Here is a 27,426-nt window from a genome sequence, read left to right on the forward strand (position 1 = left end):
TGAATTTTCGCCGCTGAATGCAGCTCTCGCTCACTGGACCACTTTTGAAACATTAGTCACTTCGACACCAAAACATGAGAAAAAAGGGTCTCAGTTGAAAAATATCAACACTTTTCGTTAAGTAACTTAAGATTTATGTTGCGATAATTTAAGAAACACACGCAGAGTAAAAGTTAAGATCACACAGATTATTGTATGATATGGAAGTCCCTCAATATATCAAATTAACTCAAACAAAATGCAAACATGTATTGTTAATTTCAATTTTATTTCTGCAAATGACAATGATAATTGCTATTTAATCTGCTTTTCTTTATCTGATTTACAAGTGGGTTTACACACAGAATTAAAAGGGGAGAGGAAGTCGTCCAAACCGCCTCCGACAAATCAACAAGAACAGCGAAGAAAAGAAGAGATCAGCAGACACTGTCAGATGCTGCAGCAAACGTGTACATCATGAGGTACTCAGTATGGCAACTCGTCAACAATCCTGAGGAATAGCTGCGCCCCCCCCACCCACAATCCCAAACGACAGTGTCATCAAGCAACGGGAATTCACCGAAATCATAAAAAAATAACTGTAGTTAGTGAGGGAGCTGAAAACCAGGCCTTAAAGTACGAGCACACTAAAGCATGCAGACACACGCTGCAGGTCTGAACGTGTCCATCCGTCTGCAAACAGTCCAGAAACTAAAAAATACAGGAAATGTGGCGTCCACAGAGAGACGGAGACACGTCTGATGTTATTAAAAAGATGCTTAAAGGGACAGTTCAGATTTTTGGAAGCGTATGAGGTTCGTATGTATTTTATTTTACTTGTCTGGTGTTTTTCGAACATGATTTCAGCTGGCACACTGAAGGGAGGGAATGAATAAACGTACGTGTCGATAGAAAAACGCTGTCATACGTCGACGCGCATGAGAGCGACTTCACGTAAAATAAATTTTCTGTTACGTTACATTACCTGGAAGTTTATTCACGCACGATTACTAATAACTTTATTTGACACGACAAAATTCCACGACTTTTAGTGATTTTTTGAAACCTGGATTGGGTATTTTGAGCACTGAGCAAATTAGTTTGATATCTTTTGAAAAACAGCAATGAGCAAAATGAAAAGAAATGTCCTGCAAATTTCAGCAAATTAACAGACTGAAAATATTGAAAACTTTTATTTTCTTAATTATCAGAATTACACGTTACTGAATTATTATTATTTTAAGGATTTTTTCAGGTCATTTTGTTGTTTGTTTCGGTTTTTAATTTTTTTTGCATATATTCAGGTAATTTTCTTGCACTTTTTACTAATTTATTGCAAATTTCTTATAAGTTGCTCTTTGCCTTCTTCCAGTTTATGAAAGAAATCGAGCAGATTTGCTGAGGTTTCAAAGACTTTTCCATAACTTTCAATGCTTTTTACTTATTCAACGACTGCTCAAAGCCTGGAAAACAATTTTCCAGGTTTTCCATGAACCCTTGTTCCCCATACAACCCCACTTCAAAGAATCCAAACTATCCCTTTAAGTATGAGAAGCTCCTCTGGAAAAATAGGACAAGTCCCCCGCCTGCACGTTACTAAATGTGTGAGGTTATTTGTAATTTCGTTGCAGCCCGGCGGGGATGGCGGATGAATTAAGGTTCATGCAAAAAGCTGCACAATTATTAAATGACAAAATGTAGTTTAGTGCCGCTCCTGCGAGGCCAAAGTTTGCATAAGCTTCTGTTCGTCTGGTCTTCAGTTAGTTTGGTCCCGGCCTGTTTTCAGCCGTCCCTCAGATCAGCGCGGACTATTCGGGGGTGGAAACTAGCTCGACACGGCTGGAGCACCGCGACTCGAGGCTGTAGCTGTGTTACGCTCACGCGGGTACATTCACGTCTCGATATGGAAAGGTGTGAACAGGTGACGGCTCAGAGGAAACACCTACAACAGCTAGTCAGTCTACTATTGACAAAATGATAAAGATTAGTCAAGCAGGAAAAGGAAAAGGCGCCTACGACTCGCCACGAGTGCACGCTGAAGCTAAGTGCAGAGTTTCCGGCTTCTTAAAACATAACATGTCCGAGCTGCTGCAGAGAGCAGCTCTGCCGCCGAGGGACAGTGAGCAGGAAATGATAAAAAAAAAAAAAAAAGGATAATAAAACGAGTTCTTTTAGCTCCGCTTGACATTTATTTTTATCCCCGGCCTACAGGAGAGGGTTTCGTGTGTTCTCGTGTTGTATATTCATAATACAGTGAAACATCTACGGATGGACTTCACATCCCTCCAACCTGCCGTCGTTTTAAAGGACCAGGCCCTCGTAGGCGGGGCCCTCGGACTCGGGGGACTCCCTCTGCAGGCGGAGGTGCTCCAGTGTGTTGTGGAAGTGTTTGTTGATCTGCTCCGTCTCCTCGCTCGCCTCCAGGTTGGGAAGATCTTCTCTGATCTTCTGGATCAGCTGGTTTAATACCTGGACAGTCACCTGGGTGGAGGAGGACGGACAGAGTCAGAGCGGGACACTGACACAGTTTTTATGGACGACGTTCACATCGTTCAGAGGCAAAATGACAAACCGAGCGTGTCGTAAAGCTTCTGGAAACGTGGCTTAAAACAATAAAAATGCACAAATTATATCAAAGTTTAGTGTCTCATTAAGTATCTACGGAAGCATCCTAAAATCAGAGAAATGTCCTTAATTTCTACAGACAGCCCACAAACAGAAATGTCCTAAAATCTAAAAAAACATCCGAAAATCTTAGAAACATCCTAAATTAGAGAAACGTCCTAAAATCAGAAAATATCCAGAAAGAGTAGAAATGTCCTAAAATCTAAGAAATGTCTCAAACTCTGAGAAAGGTCCTAAAATATTATAAAAATCCAATGATAGTAAAAAGTCCTCAATTCCAAGAAATGTCCTAAATTTCTAGAAACATCCTAAAATCAGAGAAACGTCCTAAATTTCTAGAGAAGTCCTAAAAAACTCCTACAATCTTTGAAACATCACAAAATCAGACAGATATCCAAAAATAGTAGAAACGTCCTAAAATCTTAAAAACATCTTAAAATATTAAAAAAGTTTAAAAAAAAATATAAGAAATGTCCTTAAATCTAAGAAACTTCCAAAATATTAAAATAGTCAGAAAATCCAAGAATTGTCCTAAAATCTTTAAAACGTTTTAAAATCAAAGAAAAGTCCTTAAATCCTGGAAATGTTTTAAAAATTAGAAACCTCTTAAAATTGGACAACAGTCCTGAAAGGACCTTTCAGTGTAACATGTTAAATTATTGAAAGCTGACTGTGAATTTTGGACAGTCTTTGTTTATAGTCGGTTCGGGGATAAACACAAACCAGCCCAGCTTCAGGTGAAAAAGCGAAAATGACAGTGTTGAAAGTTTGGCTTTGAACGTCTGATCATTTTCGATTCTTTTTGAATTACACGTTAAGAAAGTTTTTGGCGATCTGGGTTCCCGGAGGATTTAACCGTGTAAATGTTTGTTATTCGAAGTGTCTCACCGCGTCGTTTTCCCTCTCGTAGAAGCAGACGTATCTGTTGAGGATTTCGATGAACAGCTGGACCTGCAGCGACGGGTCCATACACTGGTTGGCGATCTTCAGGGCTTTCTTTAGACACTCCATCACCCGCTTACCGTCACGGATCTAAAGAGGCAACATCGATTAATGATCACGCAAACTTGCTGCGTAACTGTCAGATATATTTTTAATGAAAGATGATCGTTGTTGATCGAAACATAAAACAACTAACCCTAACCCTAACCCATGTTGACGTTACATCGCAGTTAGAGCCCCAAAAACAGCAAAAAAACATATTAAAAACTAATACAAAATGAATAAAAGCACGACAAGGGCTTTTTCTAATTAACCCTTAGGGCACACTTTAATATCACACACACTTGTATCACTCTGTGCACAAAATAAGCTTTCCAAATCAAGCTTTAAAAAAATGTAGACATTAATATTATTTTCTACTTTCATTGAGTTATATTTTTAAACAAACATCAGCCAAAATCATAAATTTAAAAAATCATTTATTTTCAGAATTTTAAACTTTTAAATGCCAGATTTTTGTCACTGTGATTTTAGATGAAAAAACTCACAAAAATGAATTATTTGCAATATACTACATGCTAAGTAGATTTTTCAATAATGATCCCAGTCTGGGATATGTCAGTGTGTGAGTGTAGCTGCTGACAGTCTGGGATATGTCAGTGTGTGAGTGTAGCTGCTGACAGTCTGGGATCTGTCAGTGTGTGAGTGTAGCTGCTGACAGTCTGGGATATGTCAGTGTGTGAGTGTAGCTGCTGACAGTCTGGGATATGTCAGTGTGTGAGTGTAGCTGCTGACAGTCTGGGATATGTCAGTGTGTGAGTGTAGCTGCTGACAGTCTGGGATATGTCAGTGTGTGAGTGTAGCTGCTGACAGTCTGGGATCTGTCAGTGTGTGAGTGTAGCTGCTGACAGTCTGGGATATGTCAGTGTGTGAGTGTAGCTGCTGACAGTCTGGGATATGTCACTGATCAGCAGCTACATTGACTGTGACAGGTCACCTAGTGGAAATAGCATGTATTTCCTCCATATGCCAAATATGGTCAAAATGACCTCATCAGGTGGAAAATAGTCAAAATGACAAATTCAGAGTCAAAAGCCCAGAATGACACCCAGAAATAATACAAGTCCTGTTTTTCTGCTCTGATGGCTGTGGGATCAAAAATGTCAGTTTGAATGGGTTTCAATGGAGCATTTTTGGACCTGAACAGTCTGAATGTAACTATTTAGTTTCCACAGTGTATTTTAGACTTATTGTAGGAGCTGAGCTGCAAATTCACTGATTACACTCAAATACACAATCTGGACATTTAGGACACATGCATCAACACAGACACAATTATCAAAAAAAAGAAGAATGAGAAGCACATAAAACTTTATCAGACTTGCCTCTTCCCCATTTTTGTCGGTGCTGCGTCCGGACCAGAAGAGGTGGGCGCAGATACTGACGGCTCGGCACTGGTCAGGCTTCTTCAGCAGTTTGGAGGCGGCCAGCGCGCACTGAGTCCTCAGCGGCTCGTGGTTCTCCTCGCTGAAACATCGCATTCGCTCAAAGGTCCCGATGATCAGCGTGATGGCCGCCAGCTGCGCTTTAGAGTCGCTGATCTCGTCCTCGTACAGAGAGAACGCCTGGAATCACAGTCAGGAGAGGATTTATTGCCAAATGAGTTTTCACAGGAATGAAATTTGCTTTGGATTACAGAAGCGGAGGATGGAGAAGCAAAGAGGGGGAGAGGAATATGAACCAGACAAAATGCTAAAACATCACATCGTTTAGGCAGCTGCAGAGAGTTTATCTTCACCCGCGTCACTTTCACACCTGTGCTCCTGTAAACTTTAGGCCACGTGTGAACGAGAACGGCCCGACTAAAATGGGGAAAATCTTCGCATTTAAAAAAAAATCTGCGTTTTGTGATAAAATTGTGAGAATGATCGTCGTGTACACGGATCCACAAAAACAATCAAAAAGCAGCAGTGTGCACGCAGGACAGAAGTGTAACGTTGTTATGACGACAGCAAAAGGACAAACAGCAGCAAAAGTTTAAGCAGCGCTGACTGTGGCAGCGAGTCTGGAGATGAAAATGTTTATTCGTTTTAGTCACATTTTTGTCATTTTTATTCTTCTATGAAAAATCGAAACATTTTAGTCGACAAAAACTCATGACATTTTTTATGTTTTTGGTTTTGTTGGTATTTAAACTAATCCAGAAATAAGAATCACGGTGACAAGTCGTATGAAAAAATATTTAGAGATAAAGAAAAAAAAAAAGGTCCAAAATTCAATTTGAAAAGCCCAAAATCTATTTATGGCCTCAAACACCACAAATTACTAAAATGAGACGACTGGGATTAGTTTCCGCGTTCACTGTAAACTCTGACTTACTGATCTCACTATCAGCAGAAATATAAATAATAATAAAGATAATAATAAAGCCTGAATTCTGTCTGAATCTGAAACGTGTTCGTCTGGAGGTCGAACCTCGGGTCCTAACAGAGCTGCTGTTTCGGTCTAAACTTCCAGCTGTTGATGAAAACGGCGCTGACTGCTCACATACAGCACGGCGACTCTCCTCGTGGAAAAAAAGGCTGCTGATTAATCATTTTCGGCGGTGAAATCAACACTCGTGCCGCGTAAACGGCTGCTTGTTCTGCAGCCTGTATAAACAGCGTGAGCCTGAATCCTCCACAGACTCAGAGGCAGTTTTTATTTAAAACGCCGTCACATACCTGCGACATGAACTCATAAGCTACGGTCTCGTGGTTCTCGAAGCCGATCTCGCCCGCAGCCAGCGCCCCCTGCAGGAAGAGTCGCAGAGGCAGCTCAGCGAGCTCCGCCTTGATAAGCGCGCTGATGGTCTGATGGGCGAAGGAGAAGATCTTCTGACACTTTTTCTCCCACTTGTCGTCCTGATGGGAGACGGATTTTGGTTAACAGGAAGGACAGAAGGTGAAGTAAAAGAATGTAAGATTTAGTAAAAAAGTATTTCTACACACCGCTGAGGAGTTTTCTTTGTATCTGAAGGCCAGCTGGTACGCGGCGAACACCAGAGGAGGCAGCGTGTAACGAATCCTCAGGTTTCCGCCTGCGCCGAAGTGTTTCCGAGCCGTGTTCAGAATCTGACCGCGAACCAGATCGTTAATAAACAACAGCGACGACAGCGAACACAGCCTGCTCCATCAATAACAAAGTTACAGAAATATCAAGAAAAAAAGATTCTGGTTTCAAGTCATTTCTGTAAATTAATGCACCTCACGCAAGAAACAATATATGAATACATTTTCTCTTATTTACGCACGTGTCCAGGATTTTTCCTCATGTTGTTAGTGCTCATTCATTTTGGGGAGTCACCAAAGTCTTCTTATTTTTGCTTTTCTCTCAGATTAAAGAGAAAATTTTCCGAGCGGTCGAAAGTAACCAGACAAACATCTCATTTTCAGACCATTAACTGTTGTCCAACACATGAAAAAATGAGTTTTATATTTAAGAAACATTAAAAAAAAATGCATAAATATCATTTATTCAAACTGAAATGTTTTAGAGTAATAATAATGACTGGATTATTACATTTCAGGGCTAAACAAATACGACTATATTCGGTGCATTGATCCCAGTTACTGTAATTTCAGTTAAGTACATTTACTCAAACTGTATTCAAGTACAAATCTGAGGGACTTTTATGTTATTTGAGTATTTTAATCAAACGCCACGTTTGACTTCTACACTTCAGAGGGAAATATTGTTCTTTTTACTCCACTTTTATTATTAGATAACCACTTTAAAAATTACGATTTTTACGCACAAATCAAAAGTATGAAAATATACTGAATCATTTATTCAATTAGAAAATTACCGGTCAACTATTTTAATCATTGTTTAACACATTATTAATGCAAAAAACACTTCACTGTGTTTGAGGACTTGCTGCTTTTTCTTCTGAATATTTTGATTTAATTTATTTGAACCTTTGTGCGTGTGTACTTTTACTTTTAATACTTCAATGCATTTCCCTAAAATCATATTTACTTTGTTTAAGCTTATTAAACTGAATTTCAGTTTCACTTCTTCTTTCAGCCTTTTTTTGGCGTCATGTCCTCAGTCTTTTTCACGCGTCGGAGTCTTTGCACACGGCACTAAACCTGCCCTTTTATGGTGTTTGGGGGGCGTTACCTGAGCGGACAGGTGACTTACGATCAGAGGGAGTCATCACTGAGCTCACCTGCTCAGAGCAGATTTGGGTGGTTCAGAGCGTTTGGTGAATCTGAAGTTCACTTCTCTTATATTTTCTCTTACAGGAAAATTACAGGAAAATATAGGAGAAATTTAAGAGAACGTTTCTGCACGAGGCTCAATGAACGGTGTGTAATTATAAATAAGACGAGGTTCGGAAAAATACTTTAAAAAAGAAACAAAACAGCATGATTTCCAAAAATATTCTGTCATTTAAAGTAAAGCAGCAGCACGATGTCTGCAGCTCACTGACTGTTTGAATGCTGAATGAAAAACCCACCAGATACTGTTGATCCGGATCGTCAGAGTGCAGCAGATGGATGAAACGACCCACGAGGCTTTGCTCCTCAGCAAAGTCCTCCGGATCTGGATCATCGGCCGGCTGGTCTGGCTGGTCCTGGATCAGCGTGGATACTAAGTTCAAAATGGCGTCCACCTGGAGACAGCAGGGAGGAAGGAGGTTTGATTGGACGGACTGAGACGAGTCAAATATGGCGCTCAAGCAAGAGACAGACGGTCACAATTAACCCTTTAAAACCTGGATCGACATCAGGTTTCTTTTGCTGCTTTCAGATGTCTTTCTAAAGATATTTAATCCTTTGAAAACTGAGCAGTTTGGTTTGATTTGTTTACAAAAAATATTTTTAAATTTTCAGCACTTTTTAAGCTCCTTTTTTTTTTAAAACCTTTTTTTTTTTTTTAAAACCTTTGTTTCACATAGTAACTTTTTAACTATTTTTTGCTAACTTTAGGGCCACGTTTTGTTAAGTTGCACGTTACATTCTCCCGATGTTTTTCAGCTAAAGTTTCAAAGGGCTGAAGTAGTATTTTCTTTTGAAGTTTGAGTACTTAATGACATTTAAAATATCAATTTCAGAGCTGAAAAGAGCTGAGGATTCAGCGGAACATAAAGAGTTAAAAAAAAAAATCTATATGTATATTATTATATTTTTGTCTCCATGTCCGAGTAAACTGTAAAATAAATTGTCTTATTTTCTTTAAAAATACAATAAAATTCGATTAAACATGACTTCTGACCATTAAAAATGAATATGTAAATATTAAATATGTCTATCATTAAAAAATTAAATGCTATTTAATACGCCTTATTGTCTTAAAAAAATAAATATTAAAAGCTATTAAATATGATTTACTATCACTAGTAAAAAAAAAATAAAATATTCTATTAAATGTGACCTATCATTGAAAATGGATATTAAATATTAAATGTCTATTTAACATAAAAAAAGAAATTAAATGCTATTAAATATGACTTGTTATCACTTAGAAAAATACAATAAAATTCTATTAAAATGACTTAACATTACAATGAATAATAAATAATAAATGAATATTATATATTACATTTAATGAATATTAAATATGTCTATCATTAAAAATGCTATTTAAATGACTTTTTATTATTAAAAATTAAATAAAAATGGTGTAAGAGATTATGGCAGAGTTTCAGTGTGTAAAAATGACGGACAATGAACGCGCGTGATGAAACGCGCTGCCTCTGTGTTTCGGAGTCTGACCTGTTCCTGTGCCAGGATGGTGGTGTTGTAGTCCAGCGTGTTGCTCAGCACGTAGCAGCTCATGCTCTTGCGTGACTCGTAGTCAAAGTACTCGAATAGCGGGGGGAAGTGCTTCAGCTGCAGCACCGTCAGGATGTTGTTGTAGGTGTCCACCGGGATCTTCAGCAGCCGGGTGAGCTCCTTCGACACGGCGCTGCTGGTCGCTATGCTGGGGGAGCGAAGACGGCGGAGAGTGTGACATAAATGTGTGAAAGCGTCTGAGGCAAAGAGTGTATTAAAACACTAATTACAAACCCTTTTCTGTCTTATCTGGGATCACGTTTGTGATAAGAAGGTTTACATGGAATTGAAAATGCGGCAAAGTGGAGAGACGACTCGAAATAAACGGCTGAAACGGACAGATGGTGAAGTGAACTGCAAATCGTTTATACACTTTAACAGGAGAACTAAACTCCTGTTTGTAGATCAGAGTAGATCATGGTGCACACACTGTACATGCAGGAATATGGATTTTTAAATTTCTTTTATTTATTCATGTATTTTTAATTTTTTCATTGTTTTTTTGTTTGTTTCAGCTTAATTCTGTTTATATAATTGTATTATTATTATTATGATGAATTTCTATGCACCCTTGTTCCTGAATGGCCACTTGTATTTTTATTTTTTCTCTCTCTCTCTCTCTCTCTTTTTTTGGTTATCTGTTTGTTTGTAGCTGTCTGCATACTTTGACTGAATGATCATGGCTACGATGTGCTTTTTTTGACTGCTCATTTAATGCTCAATAAAAAAAACAAACTATAATTATTATTATTATTATTATTATTATTAGTGATTTCTTGTTTTCTATTTATATGTATGAGTCATGTGATTTAATGACCATAGGTGACACTGTTAAGTGAAGAAAGTTTTAAAAAATATGAATGGAAAAAAACAACAACAATCTACCGCCTCTCTCTTGACTGTCCCCTCCACATTTCTGTTTTTAGGTCCTCTCTATGGTCATGTCCTTTTTTGGGTCTCACGTTTTTTCACTGTTACCGGGACAATTCTTATTCTTTCAGTGTGTCGGGACTTCAGGGACTCACTGTTCCAGGTTGAGCTTGTTGAAGATCTCCACGGTGCTCTCCAGGACTTTGTCCACATAGTCGACTCGGTCGGGGTAACACTTCATGGCCAGGTTGATGAGAGACACCTGGAGGGACACCACGTCCTCTGACGGCATGTCCTGTCGAGACTGAAGGAGGAGAAAGAAAAAAGTGGAGACACAATTTTCAAAAATATGTCAAAACAGGCTGCAGAAAAATCCAGTTAGGGATGCAAACTGTCAGCACTTTCCTTAATCAATTATTGTTCAAATTAACAATCAGTTAATTTAAGATTAAATTCTTAATGATTGATTACCATCCCTAAATCCAATATAAAAAGACACATACTCCTGATAGAAATAAAATGGCAGATCATTGAAAAATCACTTCAGCACTCTGTAAGGAATAAATCCCGTGTGAATGAGACTGTGAGGTTCCAGTGTGTACAGTACTGTGAAAAATACTTTCATATGCATAATGTATTGTTTATATTATCCAGTGTGTGCGTTTTGAACTGGTTCATTTAATGTTGCGTACCTGAATGACAGTGGCCACCTGCTGAGAGAAGATGTCAAACAGTTTGATTTCAGCTGGAATGCCGGGGCCGTCCTCTCGATGAGCAAACAGAGCCAGTCTGAAAAACACAACGCAGAGGAGATCTAACAGCATTCCCACTGTTCAGGTCAAAGACTCATTACAGAGGAACAGCGTTTTTCCTGCATAGAGGACGTTTGTAAATTACATGTTCACTCACTTTATTACTTTTTCATAGTATTCATGGATCCTGGTCCGTTTTACGGTCCCTCCAGCTTTGCTCGGGCTGTTTTTGTGATTGCTGCGACCTGAAGTGCAGGATTTTGCAGCAGCTTTTTAAAAATTGTGATGCAAATTGCAATATTTTTAGGCCCTTTTTTTTAAATCATGAGTTGGTTTTTTTTAAGTCAGAATTACAGGGATTACATCATGGTGTGAAGCATTATCAGAGCCAATATTGGCGTAAAAAAAAAAAAAAGTATATATATCTATATATATAGGGCTGGGCGATAAAACGATAAAATTATCAATTGCTACATAACCTTTCCTCGTTTGAAATATGAGATGTAGTCGATAGAATGTCGACAGCCCGCTCCAGCGCGCAGACATGTCCGAAAATACAACCATTTAAATTTAAGCCAAAACAAAAAATATGACTCCCTCCTCAGTGATTAAAAAAATATTTGAAGTGTCTTTGTCATTTTGCATTAGCCCCCATTTCCTGTCACAAATAACACCACGCGCCTCTTGTGTTCTAATGCAGCACACCGACACTGACATAGCTCGACTTGAACTATAAAACCGTTAATAAATATTGGGTAAAATTCGTCTCGTGATGTTCCCTGTCGCTGTGAGTGTGACAGGCGCAGCGGTAGTCTGATTATGAATAGAGGGACAGAGAAACTGGCTGAGCGATCAATACGCTTTATGCAGTGAAATGACTCAAAGATGCAGTCGTTGGAGAAAACTGTTGAGATAGTAACGATGCATAACCGTCGCATTTGCAAATGAAGTAATTTTAATTTTTACTTAAAAAAAAAACAGTTATATTGTCCCCAACACAAAAACCTGCGAAGATACTGTGACTTCACAGTGAGTGGAGCCGTACCTGTCGATGAGGGCGATGATGATGTTCTTGACGTTGACGTGTTGATGGAGCTCAGCGCAGGAACGCAGGAAAGGGTTCAGGGTCTGAAGGTGGAACTCATCGGGGAAAACCTTCAAACACAAAACCATTTCATGTCAGGAGAAGAGGACTTACCTTTGATCTTTACAAGTATGTGAAAAGAAATGGAAATTTTGTAAAAGGCACTGGATAATTTATGAAATATGATATAGATAACATAAATAAATACAAATATGACTTATTGACATAATCAATATTTCATTTTTAAATGTCAGTATTTGTTACTGTCAAAACCAGTGTACTGCAACACCTCAAAAACACACATTTTTATACAGTACTGTGAACTATACTTTCATATGCATCATGTATTGTTTATATTATAGATTTCATTTTCATTAGATTTCATTGTGCAAACCTGGAAACCCAAACTGCATCTTTTAGCATGTTATTAACGGTATTACGTTATGACTCTAGTGCTTTATCTCTGCTTCTGTCTGCTGCTGTTTCTTGTTGCTCTGCATGTCTGCATGTTATGTTTACTTGTGTGCTGTTGCGTCATGTTGCATGCACAGCTTATTTTTTGTAAAAATGCTATGTACTGCTGCTGTGCTACAGTTTTGTATCGTACTGCTGCTGTCTTTATGGTGTCTTGTCTCGTTATTACGTGAATTTGATCAGTTTACAGGTTTCAAAACACACTGGCACATTTACAGAAATGTTGATTAAGGTGTTTTGTCCTAAATAAAGTAAATGAAATGTGATGACAATAAAACACATATTTTAGTTTGTATTTTATTGTATCTTTTGATTTATTTTTTTATTCTGCCTCGATCGTGTTTAATTCTACTATCAGTGCAATTATTTCTGTGTTCTCTGCTAATATTCTTCAAACAGCATTTACTCGCACTGGTTTGGCTCGTTGCTGTTGTTATTTTTGTTCTGTAATTGTTCTCTCTTTTGTTTGGCCTGTTTTATTAATGTCTGGCTCATATTTTTAAGTTCTTCTGCATGTAACCCCTTTTGCTTCTGCTTTGCTCTATCTGTCAAAGCACTTCGTAAACTCTGTTTTAACGGTGCTATATAAATAAAGTTATTAGAATAATAAAACCTTTTAGTCTACCTGAATGATGCACTCCATCAGATACTCCTGAGCCAGCGAGTCTCTGCAGTTCACAACCTGCTCCAGGACTCCAGGAAGAACGATCTGCAGAGAAATACGAACCAAAATTGTGTAACTGTGTATAAATATTGCTGCTGCGAGGATCTAATCTCATAATGACAGTTATCAGAAACAACAGAAACACACACCTGTTTGTATTTCTCCACGTTGACGCCCTCCAGCTGGCTGAGCCGGACCAGGTTGGTTCCCACCAGGATCCTGAGCTCCTGTCGCTCCTTCTCTCTCTTCTCTCGGTCTCGGCTGTGACCTTGATGCTGCATCCGAACCCACAACTTGTTCATTTCGGCAAAGTTGAGGAGGACAAAGTCGATGGAGTCGTTGATGTCACCGGTCATCTCCTCTGTCCCCCTGCGGAGTTCAGAACGTCAGATTATTAAAAACACACGGACACTCTGCGGCACAAATGTGGGTCGACCCTCTGAGGTGGCTCACTCTGCCTGCTCTCCGTCGTCCGGCAGGATGTTGCGGGTGCACTGCAGCAGGTAGTTTCTGAGGAAGAGGCCTCGGAGCGGATGCTGGACACCACGACACATCTCCACCAGGTCCTTCAGGATGTCTTTACGGGACTGCGGGAAGGAGCGGACGTACACCACGCCCACCGTGATCAGCAGGTAGCTGTGGAGAGAGGAGCACAACAAAAAGGCTTCATAAGAAATTCATAATTGCAAATTCTTTAAAGGTTTAATGGATGAGATTTTGAACATGATCAGATTTTGAACACTGATGTAGTTTTGTTTATGTGTATTTGCACACAATTAAAATTAAAAAAGTGTCACGAGAGGTCAAGAAGCCAGAGGTTTATTCAAACAGACCCGCTCAACCTGAAAACAACATAGAAAAAAAACAAGAAAAAAACGAAGACAAAAACAAAATAATCGAAAAACCCTAAATTAACTTTTTTAAGAAAAATACAACAAAAGATAAATGACAACAAAGAGCAGAAACAGTAACCAGTTACTAAATTAATCCGATAAAAATCAAAAAAGTACATAGAATACAATATAAAGAGGGAAAAAAAGGAAAATTATATATATACATATATATATATGCCAAGAAACTGGCTATAACTGAACAACTTCTTAATACAGAAAAAGGAATAAAATATATATAGATTTTTTTAGCACTTTCTTTAAGTCATCTTCTTTTATTTTTTTTTCTGCTTATTTTCGGGTAATTCTCTTGTAACTTATGAGCTTCTGCCTATTTTTGGGCTATTTTTTGTTAATTTGTTCATCTCCTTATTATGGGATAATATAAAGCTAATAAACAAGAAACATTTGGTGTTGAGCAGAGAATGAAGTCACGCTCCTTCGTGTGTGTGTGTGTGTGTGTGTGTGTGTGTGTGTGTGTGTGTTGTAATCCGAGCTCCGCTGTTCATTGTTTTGGCAGCCGTGTGCATGTGAGAGCATGTGAGTCCGTCCCGTTGAGACTGTCAGCTCTCGTCATGATTAACATTAAAGCTGGTGGGACAACATGAAAACAGCTGCAGGAGAATTAAGTGGCATTTTTCTTGCAAAGCATTAATCCTCATTAATCCCAGAGCCAAAACTTTGATTAATTTAGCTGATAAAAAGCTTCTGTGGTCTCTGCTGGAGGTCCACGGGCTGATTTTTAGCTGTATGTAGGCTTTAGGACATGCTCAATGTACAATAAACCCAAATTGCCAGATTGTAAATCCTTTGTGTGTGGAAGAAAAAAAGCCCAAATTCACTCAGGTGTAGTGCCACCACAGTTTGAAGTAAATAAAAAAAAGATTAAAAAAAATAAAATAATAACAATAATGATAATATTTTTAAATTAGTTAATTAGTTAAAATCACATAGTATTACAAATACAGAAAAAAGTTTTTTTTCTGTTATTTCCACTTTTTTGCTGTATAGAAAACTACTGATCCATCAGTCTACACTGACACTGTGTTGAGTTTCTGTAAAGTGCAATGAAGTTTTAATGATTTAACAAACAATAAAGCATTGCTTACATAAAACAAAAGCACATAATTCAGCTCCACTATTTCTAAAAAAGTACACAGATAAAATATTTGTCTAATACTCGGCACATTTTCCTCACAAATATAACGACATTTGCTGCTGCTCGTGACTGGCAGACTTTCCTTCACTCACATGAAAGCAGGATAAATCACACACCAGTTATTACTGTTTTTTTAACTGTGAAATAAAGATAAATAAATGTTTTCACTGAAGGAAATGGGTTTCAGTTATATTGGTGGACCCCTGGTTGGGGTGACACTCACAGTCTGGGGATGATGTTTCCTGCGTACTGGACCAGCTCATACAGATCTGCCACCTTCCGTCCTTTGGCGAACTCGTCAGTCAGATAGACCTCCAGGTAGTGGAGTTCATCAGAGATAGCCATGTCTGCAAAGACTGTTAGGGATCGCCGCAGACTCACCGGGACTTATCCACATACAAAAATAATGCTGGTAAAATGTGTTAAATAGTGCAGCAGCTTCAGATTCGGCGCTCCAGTAAGTTTCTACACGCGATGTTTTCAGGCAGAATACTGCAGAGATCGTACAAACCAATACGCAGCTCACTCAGTACGTTTAAATGTTAGAAAAAATTGAATTATTGTGTTAATTCAACTAAAACTGGAGTTTTAAAATACACGTAAACATGTTAGTCAAACTGGAATCTGATTACATCTAATTTCTCTAAATCAGACGGACACACGCAGATAATCTGAATAGAAGTCGAGCTATTCTGCCACGTAAACACCTCAGTCGGACTTTAACTGGACTCGGCGTTCTGTGCTCCTCATCGCCACGCCGGCCTCCGTCTGTGGTTACAGATAGGGGCTGTTCAGTATTTATGAAGGGGTGCTGCAAAACAGGTCTGCCGTCAACAGTTGCATAACTCGAAACTATCAAGGATACAGAGCTCGTAGTAGCTTTTTGGAGAGAGCATGGAGGTCCTCAGCTCCCCCAGCATGTTGGAGGCGTGCTTCAGAGCGTCCATCAGCTTGTTCTTGTCCTGCAGAGCACACAACACAGTCACATCATGAACACACAAAATAATCAAAAGCGGGAGTGAGGCACATAAATGAGCAAGTCAGCTGTTTACTACGGCACTCTCACATGCCGAAGACGAAAATAAATGGATGAAAAAGCTCCTGGTCAGCTGCTCATGTGGAGGTCAGTACACAAAACAGAGCCGAGCACCAGCAGTTTTAACAAATACTGAAACTACAATGACATCTCTAACAAACTGAAATCACAAAATGCCCCCCCACCCAAAAAAACAAAAAAACAACCATAATAGAAAAATAAAATAAAATGTAAAATGTAATGAACAAATAAATAACAAAAAAATGAAATAAAATGTAATGTTATAAAATAAACAAAACATGAATAAATAAAATAAAATAAAATGTGATAAAAAATGCAATGAAAAATAAATAACAATAAAAAATTAAATAAAATGTAATGTAATAAAATAAACAAAACATGAATAAAAAAAACAAAATTTAATAAAATAAAATAAAATGTAATAGCCGCAAGTTCAATTCCCACCTCTGCCCTTTGCTGCATGTCATCCCCTCTCTCTCCCACTTTCATGCTATAGCTTTTCTGTACTATAATGGCAAAATCCAAAAATAATCTTAAAAAATGAATAAACAATCAGCCTACCAGGCATCTCTTCATCTGAAACGACTGGACCTTGACCGCCTGCACAGCTTCATCCAGAAGCTTCTCCTGCTCATCCTGAGGAGACTGCTGCGTGGTCGGCTGAAACATCAAAAAAAAAAAAAAACAACCACAACTTAACGCCATCTACGAGACGTTTTTACACAGTAATGAATAAATAAAGAAAAGCCATCAAACAGTCCTGCTGAAGACAAAACTTTAAGAAACAGACACAATTAGGGGTCCACAGATTATTGTCCTGGACGATTATCGGGGACAATATTTTGCATTTTGCTGTTCATCTATATCAGCATTTTATTTTGATAATCGCAGTTAAAATTATTAATAAAAAAGTGAAAAAAGGTGTCAGCATGGGAGAAATTTGTACTTCGTAAAACCTTAGGGAGATTTTTTTCTTTAAATTTTCACATATATATACATACATACATACACACACACACACACACATATATATATATATATATATATATATATATATACACATACATAAATGCTAGGAACTTGCATTATGTGATGCTGAAATTCTCAGTTTGGGTGAAACATTTGCTAAAGGCATTTAAATAAAGTTTTTACAGTCGAGTTTGTTATATTCAAAATTCAAAACTTCAACAGAAATATTGTCATTTTTACTGTAAATGCATATTGGTTCCAAATATCTGCCTCATTAAGTACTAATAATCGGTATTGGCATTGACCCTGAAAAACCAAGATCGGTCGACCCCTGGTTTGCAATACATGCAAAAAAGTATGAGCACGGGAGGAACTTTTATTTATTATTATATTATAATAATAATTATATTATATTATATATTTAATTTTAACTATTCACCTGGCTGGGAACATTCTGTTTATGATGAGGACTTTTATTTATTATTTTTTAAATTTCACTATTCACATGGCTTTATGAAAAAAAGTTGCAGGGAACTTTCTGTATATGATATTTAGAGTTTCAGTTTTGATTAAAAAGTCACTAGAATCATTTTAAAAAAAAAAAAGTTTAGTGTCAAATTTTAAATATTGACTAAAATATTTTAATATTTATCATAGATGCATATTGGTTACAAATATTAAGTTTCAATATGTTTTTATATTACTTTTATATTATGTTTTTATACATTTTAAATTGCCCTGTTGTATGAAATGTGCTATTTAAGTAAAGCTGCCTTGTCTAGTAATCGGTATCTGTATTATCCATGAAAAACCAGTACCGATCGACTGTTATTAAGTATTGATAATCTTTATCGGCCCTGAAAAAACAGTATCGGTCGACCCTATTATGAATGTAACATTAACTAGCTTTACACGTTAAATATTTACGGCTGACGCAGGCAAAAGCAACCGTGAATTTCACGTTATCTGTACGAAATCTAACATTTGAGCTCCGGCCTTTGGTCGGTGTGCAGCTGAGCAGCTGACACAGTTTCTCGCTGCGTTAAAGTGAAGCTGAGAGGCCAAAATATTCAGCTTCTTCACTGAAATATGACACAGCAAAGCGGAAGAGGATGCTAACAACAGTTAGCATCGGTTTCACGCTGTCACCTGTTCTTTCCCGGAAACCACAAAACATATAAACTCAACACGTAGCACGGAACATCAGCGAATGAAGAATATATTATAGATAACGTTAATAAAACAAACGTTAAGCTAAAACACCTCGCTTTCAATCAGTAGCAGCCCGTTAGCTCGTTAGCTAGCCGCTTGTCTGACGTTAGGCCATCGCACACAGAGCTGATTTCAGGTCGGTACACCTGATTTTAGTTTCTCCAGTGACCCAAATCAAACCCAAGAGGGTGTCCTGAGGAAACATGCACATGCAGAGGATCGTACGGCGTTTGTAAAAGCTCCTACCATGATGATTTGATGTGTATCAGTCGGAGAGGCTGCCTGTCATGTGACACATTAATGCTGCCTTCACGGTCTGCAGCAGCACATCAGCGGACAGGCGTGGCCAGCGCGCAGCCAGGGCGCGTTTATTTACCGAGGGACACTGAAAATTAAACAGTTTTCAATATTTTACATGCAAAGGAAATTTCACACCCTGGGATATGTCAACGATTAGCAGCAACACTATTTTTATATACATTATTATTTTTGTGCAGTGTCAAATACTCACACTCAAAACTACTCTGCACACAAAATCAGTTAATAAGAGATACTATATATTAATATCATTACTGCTTTAATTAGGTTGATTTTTGAAACCAACATCAGTCCTAATTATAAATATCAAATATTCATTAATTTTCAGAGTTTTAACCCTGTAAATGCCAGATTTTTGTCATGATACCACTTTGTTTTTAGATGTAAAAACACAAAAAAAGTTATTTTCAATATACTAAATGCTGAATAGTTTTTTAACATGATCACAGCCTGGGGTATGTCAATGATTAGCAGCAACATTGATTTTTTTTGTATACATTGTTATTTTTTGTGCAGTGTGAGATACTCACAGTCATACCACTCTACATAAAACCAGGCAATAAGAAATACTATACATTAATATGATTTACTATTTATAAATATCAAATATTAATTAATTTTCAGAATTTCATCCCTTAAAATGCCAGGTTTGTGTCATAATGCCACTGTGTTTTTAGATGTAAAAATAGTTGTTTTTTTTAATGATCCCAGCCTGGGATATGTCCATGATTAGCAGCAACATTGATGTTTTTTATACATTATTATTTTTTGCGCAGTATCAAATACTCACAGTCATACCACTCTGAACACAAAATCAGGCGATAAGAAGTACTATACATTAATATGATTTTCTACTTTCACTGAGCTATTTTTCTGAGTTTTTCTGAGTTTTTGAGTTTTAACCCCGTAAATGCCAGGTTTTTGTCATGATGCCACTTGCCACATATTGAATTTTTTTTTTTTTAAATGATCACAGCCTGGGGTATGTCAGTGATTAGCAACAACATTGATTTTCTTTTATACATTATTCTTTTTTGTGCAGTGTCAAATACTCAAAATACACACAATCAGGTGATAAGAAATACTAAACATTAATATGGATTTCTACCTTTTATAAGTGACACTATTAAGTGGAAAAAGTTAAAAATTACAAATTCCAAGTCAAAAGCCCAGAACGACATCCAGAAATAATACAAGTCATAAAAAAAGATGAATGAGAGGCGCATAAAATGCACCAAACAGTCCCTGAGGGTTAATTTGACGGCGTACAATGACTGTAAGGATCAAGATATTTAGTAAGAACAAGCCTACTCAAATTTAAAACACCACACATTGGTCACCCCTTGGGGACGCCACTAGCACCTGACTCACTCTACACTGTACTTATGAGATGGGTTATAACTTTTGTATCTAACAAAATTAAACAGGAAAAATTTTGAGTTTTGCTATATTAGGATTTTTGTGTGACTGACACTGATATGATTTGGGGTCAACCAACTGCAGATTCCATTATTTTGTAAAAAATAATGCAATGTAATGTAATGTATGTTTAAAATATTCATCTATTTATTATCTAAATTTGCTAAGCATTAATCACACATTTTCAGCTCAGACTGCTTTGTTTTGAAGACTTTATTCCAAATCTATCAAATGAAACACCAAACAATGCAAACGGCTGCTTTTAAATGCATACATTTATACCTGTACATGGTAGTCAACTGTTTACGGTCGTCTAATATTTATGTTCATCTCGTTCGGCTCTGTATGTGTAGTCTGTGTACACTGAGAGCTACAAAAACACAGAATCAAAATCCTTGTATTTGCACACAGAATTGGCCAATTCTGATTCCGACAGATGTAACAGGAAACACGACACATACAGTAAATAAAAAGTGCATTCAATGTAACATACAAGATATTTACATGCAAACATTTAAATAAACAAATAAATACAGCTGCACGAGAAAACAATACTTTTTGACAGCTGTGTAAAAGTAGTTATGTCTTTAACTCACTATTTGGTAGTTGTTCATTTTACCAGAATCTAAAGTCTTTTTTCCTCCGCGTTTCCTGAAATTAGTGCTGCATTAAAAAGAACATTTTGTGTTAAAACACACTTTGTATAAAATGGAAAACAGTAAGAATAGGAAAATTGTCTGATTGCATATATACCAAATAATTATACAACAAACACGTAAAATCAGCAGTGTTCAGTAACTGGACATGTGCATTCAGTGGTCAGATTGTCGTAAATACTGTTTTTAAAAGTCTCCTGTGCTTTTTATGTTGTCTAACTAAAGTGGGTCTACTCTGACACCAAAATAAAGGAGTAAAAGCAGTTTAACCTAATATCATGCACAGTGCTCAATTCTTACGTAGAGAAGATAAACTCACTTTCACATACAAAAGGCAACAATGCGTGCAGAAAGATGAATTTGTTGGCACATATAAATTTATCACAGTAATCAACTGCTGACAAATGCATTGCTTGAGCTAATTATTTTTTAGCACCAAAAGAGAAACAACCCTTGTTTCTTGTTTCTATATTTTTGCAGGACACTCCTATGATGTTTGAAAGGCAGGTTATCTCAGTATCTGTAAATTTGGACTCGTTCAATCATCTGATTATTAACCTGAAATCTATGCTGTCATTTATCGATAGAATTATATTCTCTGAAAAATTGAGATTAAAAGCAGATTAAGGCTCCATAAACACACTTCTTAAGGAGAGGCAGAACTATACATAAGGATGTCATTTGCATAAAAACACTTTTTTGTAGTAATAACACTGCAACACAAAATATTGATATAAATTGTAAATAAAATAGGACCTAGTATGGAACCTTGTGGCACACCATTTTCGTATATTTAAAAAGCTATAAATTACTCCATCAACTTGGACACTTTGCTTTCTCCCACTCATGTCAAACCATCTAACTTTTTTTTTTTTCCAGTTTCTGTAGTTGCTACTCTTGTTTCCTCTTTAGTTACTGGTCACTTTGTCTTTCTTCCAAACAAACCAGAGTGTCAAACACATCCCTCCTACAGGCTTTTTTTAGGGAGGAAGATGAGAATTCTCTTGGTGTTTGTTGAGTCGTGTATGTGGGCGGTGCTGTCAGGAAGTTGCACCAACCTTTGCAGGTGCAGGGTGGCTGAATGTGCAGTCAGTTGCTGGTTGTACAACATGTGAACGTTTTCAGAGACATGTTTTGCTGCAGCCACAGTACGCCTGAAGCCTACACGATCAACTGATCCCCCCGCCAGTACAAAACGAACCCACCATGACGGTTATCTGCCACATGGTGACCCTGCAGTGAGTAAGTAAAAGGCCAAGCTAAATGCTAACCTGGCGTTCTCTTCAGTGCTTCCGCTTCTGGACCACGTGGCGAAGGGGACGGACATGCAGGTATGGTGGGCGAGTCACGTAGCTGCTCCAGCCTTGGCTATATCTACTCACATTTTTAGGCCTCAGACAAAGCGTAACACCCAGGACACGTCCATGTACTGGTGGACACATCCAAGAACTGGTGGACACATCCATGTACTGGTGGACACATCCTTATACTGGTGGACATATCCGTGTACTGGTGGACACATCCATGTACTGGTGTCTCCGCACTGCTGTCTCATCTCTTGTGGAAACTTGGACTGTGAATGATCTGCGAGAGCTTCCCAAACGAGTCCATCGTATCCAAAGGTTCTTCTAGTTGGACTGCGCTCTGTCCAGGCTGGTCTGGGACGTCCAGTCCGGAGGATGAGGCCTGATCCAGGATGCTGACTCTGGGGAGGAATTGGGCCAGAGACGGTGCGCCTCGATCTCGACCCTGCGACCTCTGCCGGTGGTTTCCCAGACTGAGCAGGGCGCCGTGGCTGTCAGAGACGTAGACGTTGTACCCGTCTGGCAGGATCCGCTCTCTGAAGGTGCAGTCGTCTCTGCTGTAGATGTGCTGGGAATGATGGGACAAGTTCAAACGGATTCATGTTAGTGCTGCACATCTGAGACCTGTTTTCTTGTGCTGCTTTCAGACGCCTTTAACAGCTGCTTAACCCTTCGAAACTTGAGCAAATCAGTTTGATTTCTTTTGAAAACATGGGGAAGAAAGTCAGTGAGCAACATGGCAAGAAATGTCCCACAAACTGCAAGAAATTACTAAAAGGTGACGAGAAAATGACCTGAAAATTTTTTAAAAAGGGGGAAAATACAAACAAAAATAGAAAATTCTGTTTATAGTTATTGTAATTATATATTTAAAACTTTGTTACAAAAATAATGTGTGTGTGTATATATATATATATATATATATATATTTATATACACATTGTTGGATTTGTTGGACTTTGGGCTGTGGAAATTTTAATGGACTTTTTTTTTTAAACGATTTTATGAAATAGACTAAATAATTAATCAACACACCCGTCAATAATTGGTTGCAGCCCCAAAATTATTACATTTTTAAATATATTTTGTAAATCTTGGGCCATATAATACTGCAATACAGGAAATGTTCACATGTTGCACAGAGAAGGGGAGGGAGAAAATATGGCCCCCTCCCCCAGCAGGTTATTCAGGTCATGGTGTTGTAACAGCAAAACTATTATTTTATTGTATTTTACTTTATTTTATTAATAAATAAAACTAGGAGTGAAGCTGGCTCTTATGCATATCACAGGTATAGATAAGGATTGGAAAGCGTCTCAGACAGCAGAATAGATCCTAAATTATGATTTAATGGTTGGTGTTTTTAGACAGAAGGCCCCTTTTATCAGAAAAACATACGTAAATGGTGCTGCAAGTTCTTCGACGGCTGTTTGCTCTGACCAAAGAGAGCCAGTCAGAGGCCAAGGTTGTTGTTGCTGCTGCTGGCTCTTTTCATTCAGGTTTTTCACTTTGCAAACACATCTCACCCTGCACCACACCGGACAAAGGTTGATGAACTGCTCGTCTGTATAAATGAATGAATGACTGGCGTGCAGTGTTTTCTGAACATGGGAGCCGATTATCAGCATATGAAAATATGTTTATTTTCATTTTTGCTGCATTGCTAAATTGAAAATGTGCAATTTATCAAAGATCACACTAGTGTTTGCAACAATTGTCATAAGTGAGCTAAAATAAGTGAGATTAAGTGTTATTTTAATTGTCATATTTAATCAAATAAACTGGCAAAGCCTAAACAAGGATAAAGATTTTCAGCTAAAAATTCACGGTCATGATAAAGACGTTGAAGTGGCAGTTAAAGGGGAAGTGCTTAACCCTTTGAAAACCTGAGCAAATTGGTATGATTTCCTTCAGTAAAATGGGGAAAAAAGGTAATAAATTAGTAAAATGTGACAAGAAATTTACCCAAAAAAGACCACAACCAAAGCAATTAAAATAAAAATAATAATAATTAAAAAATAAACAAAATAACACACAAAAACACACACACACACACACACACACACACATATATCAACATTCACACAGTAAGTGAATAGCGGGCTCCAGAGTGAAAGTCCAGGTTTGTTGGACCCATCCTCCACCCTTTGTGCCTGCTTTTTATATATATTTATATATATCGTTGGTCATGCTGATGTCGATCCAGGTTTCAAAGGGTTAACCTAAAGTCACACACTTAACGTAACACTATGTAGGTTAGGTTTGGACAAACAATCATGTTTGGGCATTATCACTTTATGTACTTTGTGTAAAGTTACGTCCTGATTATGTTGGTTATATAAGAATTCTGGTGCATTATACTTTTTGAGGGTATGTGTACAAACAGTGCATGTGAACAGTCTGAATTATCTACAAATATCGGGTGAAAGCTGCTGAATTACAGGGTTCGGGTTAGGTCTATATGTATATTCCAAGAGCAGATTTGTCAATATGATTTAAAATAAAGTGCTGGTAACATAACAACAAAGACAAAGTAATTATGAACCAGCTGCTGCAGTAAACAAATACAGAATATAGAGTCACTGACACAAAAACTACCGAGCCAATTTATTTGGCTCAACAAGTATAAAAATGCAACTTAGTCCGAGCACAGAGCCTGTGTCAACAGCAGCAGCTGGGTTACGCAGATTAAAATCTGCAGCTTTGTGATTTTAAAGTTGTTCCTCGGGCAAAAGACATTTGTTAAAAGTAAAAAATAAAATAAAATAAATAATAATAATCTAAAGTCAGCCTCTTTTCTTTTGGTTGCTCTTGTTAACAGGAGCTGTGAGCAGCTGAAATGTGACTGGCTGAACGGTGACGAGGTGAGCACTGGTGACGCAGTAATAAAAATGTAACAGTGAATAATGAGACTATGAAAAAAAAACTTATTTTCAAAAGGCATTAATAATAATAAAACTAAAACTAATAACACTGTTACAGTGGGAAGTAACATTAACCACAAATTATTTAGTTTGTCACTGAACTGTAAATGTTTAATCATTTAATCATTAATTTTGATATTTTATTCTACATTCATATGATTATTTACTCATTTTAATTTGTTTCATGTTGGTCATTCTGGTTTTATCCAATTAATCATTTTATATTCTTAGATCTTAATTTAATCTGTTGAGTTCTGTCTGATGATAAAAAGGGAAAAACACCCTTTTTTTTTTTACATAAAAGGAGACACTGCAGGTGAATTGGATGTTTTTTTAATTTATATATACCACAACAAAACTTTCTGATTTGATTATTTACAGCAGGAAAAGTATTTTCTAAATATCATCTACACAAACCCCTCTGCGAAAACCTCTAAGATATAGGCAGGAATCAAAATGAAAAGTTTGGCGTATTAAAGTGCTACTGAAGTGGAGATTTTTGGCTCAGAGTATGAAAAAATTCAAATTTTGGGAAAACAGCCTGAAGATGTGTATTGCATAATTCCATGTTTTTAGATTAAAAAAAGTCACAAGGGTAAAGATTTTAACTAATAGATAACATCAAACTTCCCAGGTTGATTTCTAAATTAATGATTAATCATTATGAATAACTTTTGCAACTTTAAACTAGGTTCCATATCATGTAATAAAGTAAAATAAAAAAGACATATAACAATAAAAAGATATAAATATTGTGTTTGACTTAATTTTATACACTCTATTTTTAGCCTTATTTTTTATTAATATTATCTCAGTGGGTTTTATTTTACATCTTATGTTATGCATTCTAAGCATTCTGTTTTTATCCTTGTTTTTATCTTAATTTTACTCTTATTATCAAGTGGATTTCATCCACGTGAAGATGCTTTTTGTGTATTCTATTCAGATCTTAATTTATTTTTAGATTCAGGTTTTTATTATGTCTTTATGTCTACATATCATTTATTTATTTTAAAGCACGTTGGGTTTTATTTCTTGTACATGAAAGGTACTATACAAATAAAGTTTCATTATTATTATTATTATTATTATTATTATAAAATCCTTACCGATGAGTAGAGCCGTCCATCGCCCTCTATGCAGAGAAACCGTGCAGCTGCTACTCCTCTGATGACAACACAGCCCGGATCCACTGAGCGGATCTCCAGCAGGCCTGCAGGACACAAAAAATCCCAGCAAGCCTTCAGTCATCGCTGTGACTCACTAACAATCCTCACAGTCTGCAGCTGCGTCTAAACACACTTGACTTACTGTATGGAGTCTGGTGCGCAGAGCCGTGGATCTGTCCATCCCCGCCGATCAGCAGGTGCAGTCCGGGCCTGGCGGCATACAGGTGCCTGAACCGGACCACCTGGCCCCAGCTGTGGGCGATGTGGGGCCCCTGGTCGGACAGAGGCATGCAAACAGCTCCAAAAATCAGATTGGCGGCAGTTAAGGTGAGCGCGAGCAGAAGCATGATTGCGCAGATCGTGCGTAATAATCGCCGTGTTGCTGCTTCGTACAGTTGGCAGAACCAAGTGAGTCAACCTCATCCTGACAGTCTTTTAAATGTGTCCCTTATCAGCTGCAGATAACCCTCTTTCCCAAATCCAATTCCCAGAAACAGATCACAACACACCCCTGCATGACATCCAACTAAATCAAAGCTCTCCATTGGCCCCAGCGCGAGCCACTATGCGAACCTCATTAACCTCTGGCAGTTCATAATGACGTTAAATTTCAGCTAACATTCTTACTGTGAAAAATACAACTCATAACATTTTCTGAAGCAACAGGAAACAATTTTCAATTCGGCATATAGTTACTGATTCCCATTATTATTCCTCATAACTTTAACCGAGCTGAGGAAGTATTGTGGAGGAATGCATAAATTTCAAACTCAGGAATTTTACTAATCAGAATTTCTGCTTGGTAAATAATTTGCAAGCCGAATTATACAGAAGACAATAAATGTTCATGCAAGCTCAAAATCATCCATAAACGTATCGCTATTTTTTCGATATGAAAGGAAAAATTACAAGTACACGTTTTTAGAAAGGAGTTTGGCATAACCTCTCAGTACAGGGCATGGAATTTGTACCAAGTATAACAACTGTGTCACTTATATTAAGCTAATGTTTATAATAATTAAAGCAGTAAGATCAGCATTTCCCATAATTACTGTATTATTGTTATTATTATTATTAATTGCAGTAGCACAGTAGTAGTAGTAGAAGTAATAGTAGCAGTAGTGCAATGGTGAACTG

The 27,426-nt window shown here is 37.5% G+C and overlaps 2 protein-coding genes across 2 annotated transcripts; both read right to left on the reverse strand.

Annotated features, from left to right (window-relative positions):
* Window positions 1-249: 249 nt before the first annotated feature.
* vps35 (VPS35 retromer complex component) lies at window positions 250-18,857 on the reverse strand. The gene is made up of 17 exons (XM_042490198.2): window positions 18,746-18,857; window positions 16,880-16,978; window positions 16,127-16,223; window positions 15,485-15,608; window positions 13,666-13,848; window positions 13,362-13,581; window positions 13,174-13,257; window positions 12,036-12,145; window positions 10,931-11,027; window positions 10,394-10,542; window positions 9,309-9,516; window positions 8,051-8,206; window positions 6,537-6,659; window positions 6,270-6,449; window positions 4,932-5,171; window positions 3,493-3,636; window positions 250-2,460 (listed from the first exon to the last, which is right to left on the reverse strand). The coding sequence occupies exons 1-17, from the start codon at window positions 18,746-18,748 to the stop codon at window positions 2,281-2,283; spliced, it is 2,397 nt and encodes a 798-aa protein (XP_042346132.1). The 5' UTR covers window positions 18,749-18,857; the 3' UTR covers window positions 250-2,280.
* Window positions 18,858-20,434: 1,577 nt separating this feature from the next.
* Window positions 20,435-26,717, reverse strand: fgf19 (fibroblast growth factor 19). The gene is made up of 3 exons (XM_088081033.1): window positions 26,432-26,717; window positions 26,230-26,333; window positions 20,435-22,764 (listed from the first exon to the last, which is right to left on the reverse strand). The coding sequence occupies exons 1-3, from the start codon at window positions 26,634-26,636 to the stop codon at window positions 22,444-22,446; spliced, it is 630 nt and encodes a 209-aa protein (XP_087937159.1). The 5' UTR covers window positions 26,637-26,717; the 3' UTR covers window positions 20,435-22,443.
* Window positions 26,718-27,426: the final 709 nt, after the last annotated feature.

The sequence above is a fragment of the Plectropomus leopardus genome, chromosome 1 (genome assembly GCF_026936395.1).
Source record: "Plectropomus leopardus strain MGB_pleo_1.0 chromosome 1, ASM2693639v1, whole genome shotgun sequence".
Classification (NCBI taxonomy): Eukaryota; Metazoa; Chordata; class Actinopteri; order Perciformes; family Serranidae; genus Plectropomus; species Plectropomus leopardus.

Excerpts from the sequence above, each read along its gene's own strand:
- vps35 (XM_042490198.2), bottom strand. Across the intron at positions 11,028-12,035 it reads ATCATCGCCCTCATCGACAG|ACTGGCTCTGTTTGCTCATC; the intron begins GTACGGCTCCAC and ends TGTGTTTTTCAG. Across the intron at positions 9,517-10,393 it reads AACAAGCTCAACCTGGAACA|CATAGCGACCAGCAGCGCCG; the intron begins GTGAGTCCCTGA and ends TCGCTCCCCCAG.
- fgf19 (XM_088081033.1), bottom strand. The coding sequence starts at position 26,636 with ATGCTTCTGCTCGCGCTCACCTTAACTGCCGCCAATCTGATTTTTGGA. Across the intron at positions 26,334-26,431 it reads TGCGCACCAGACTCCATACA|GCCTGCTGGAGATCCGCTCA; the intron begins GTAAGTCAAGTG and ends TGTGTCCTGCAG. Across the intron at positions 22,765-26,229 it reads ATGGACGGCTCTACTCATCG|CACATCTACAGCAGAGACGA; the intron begins GTAAGGATTTTA and ends CATCATTCCCAG.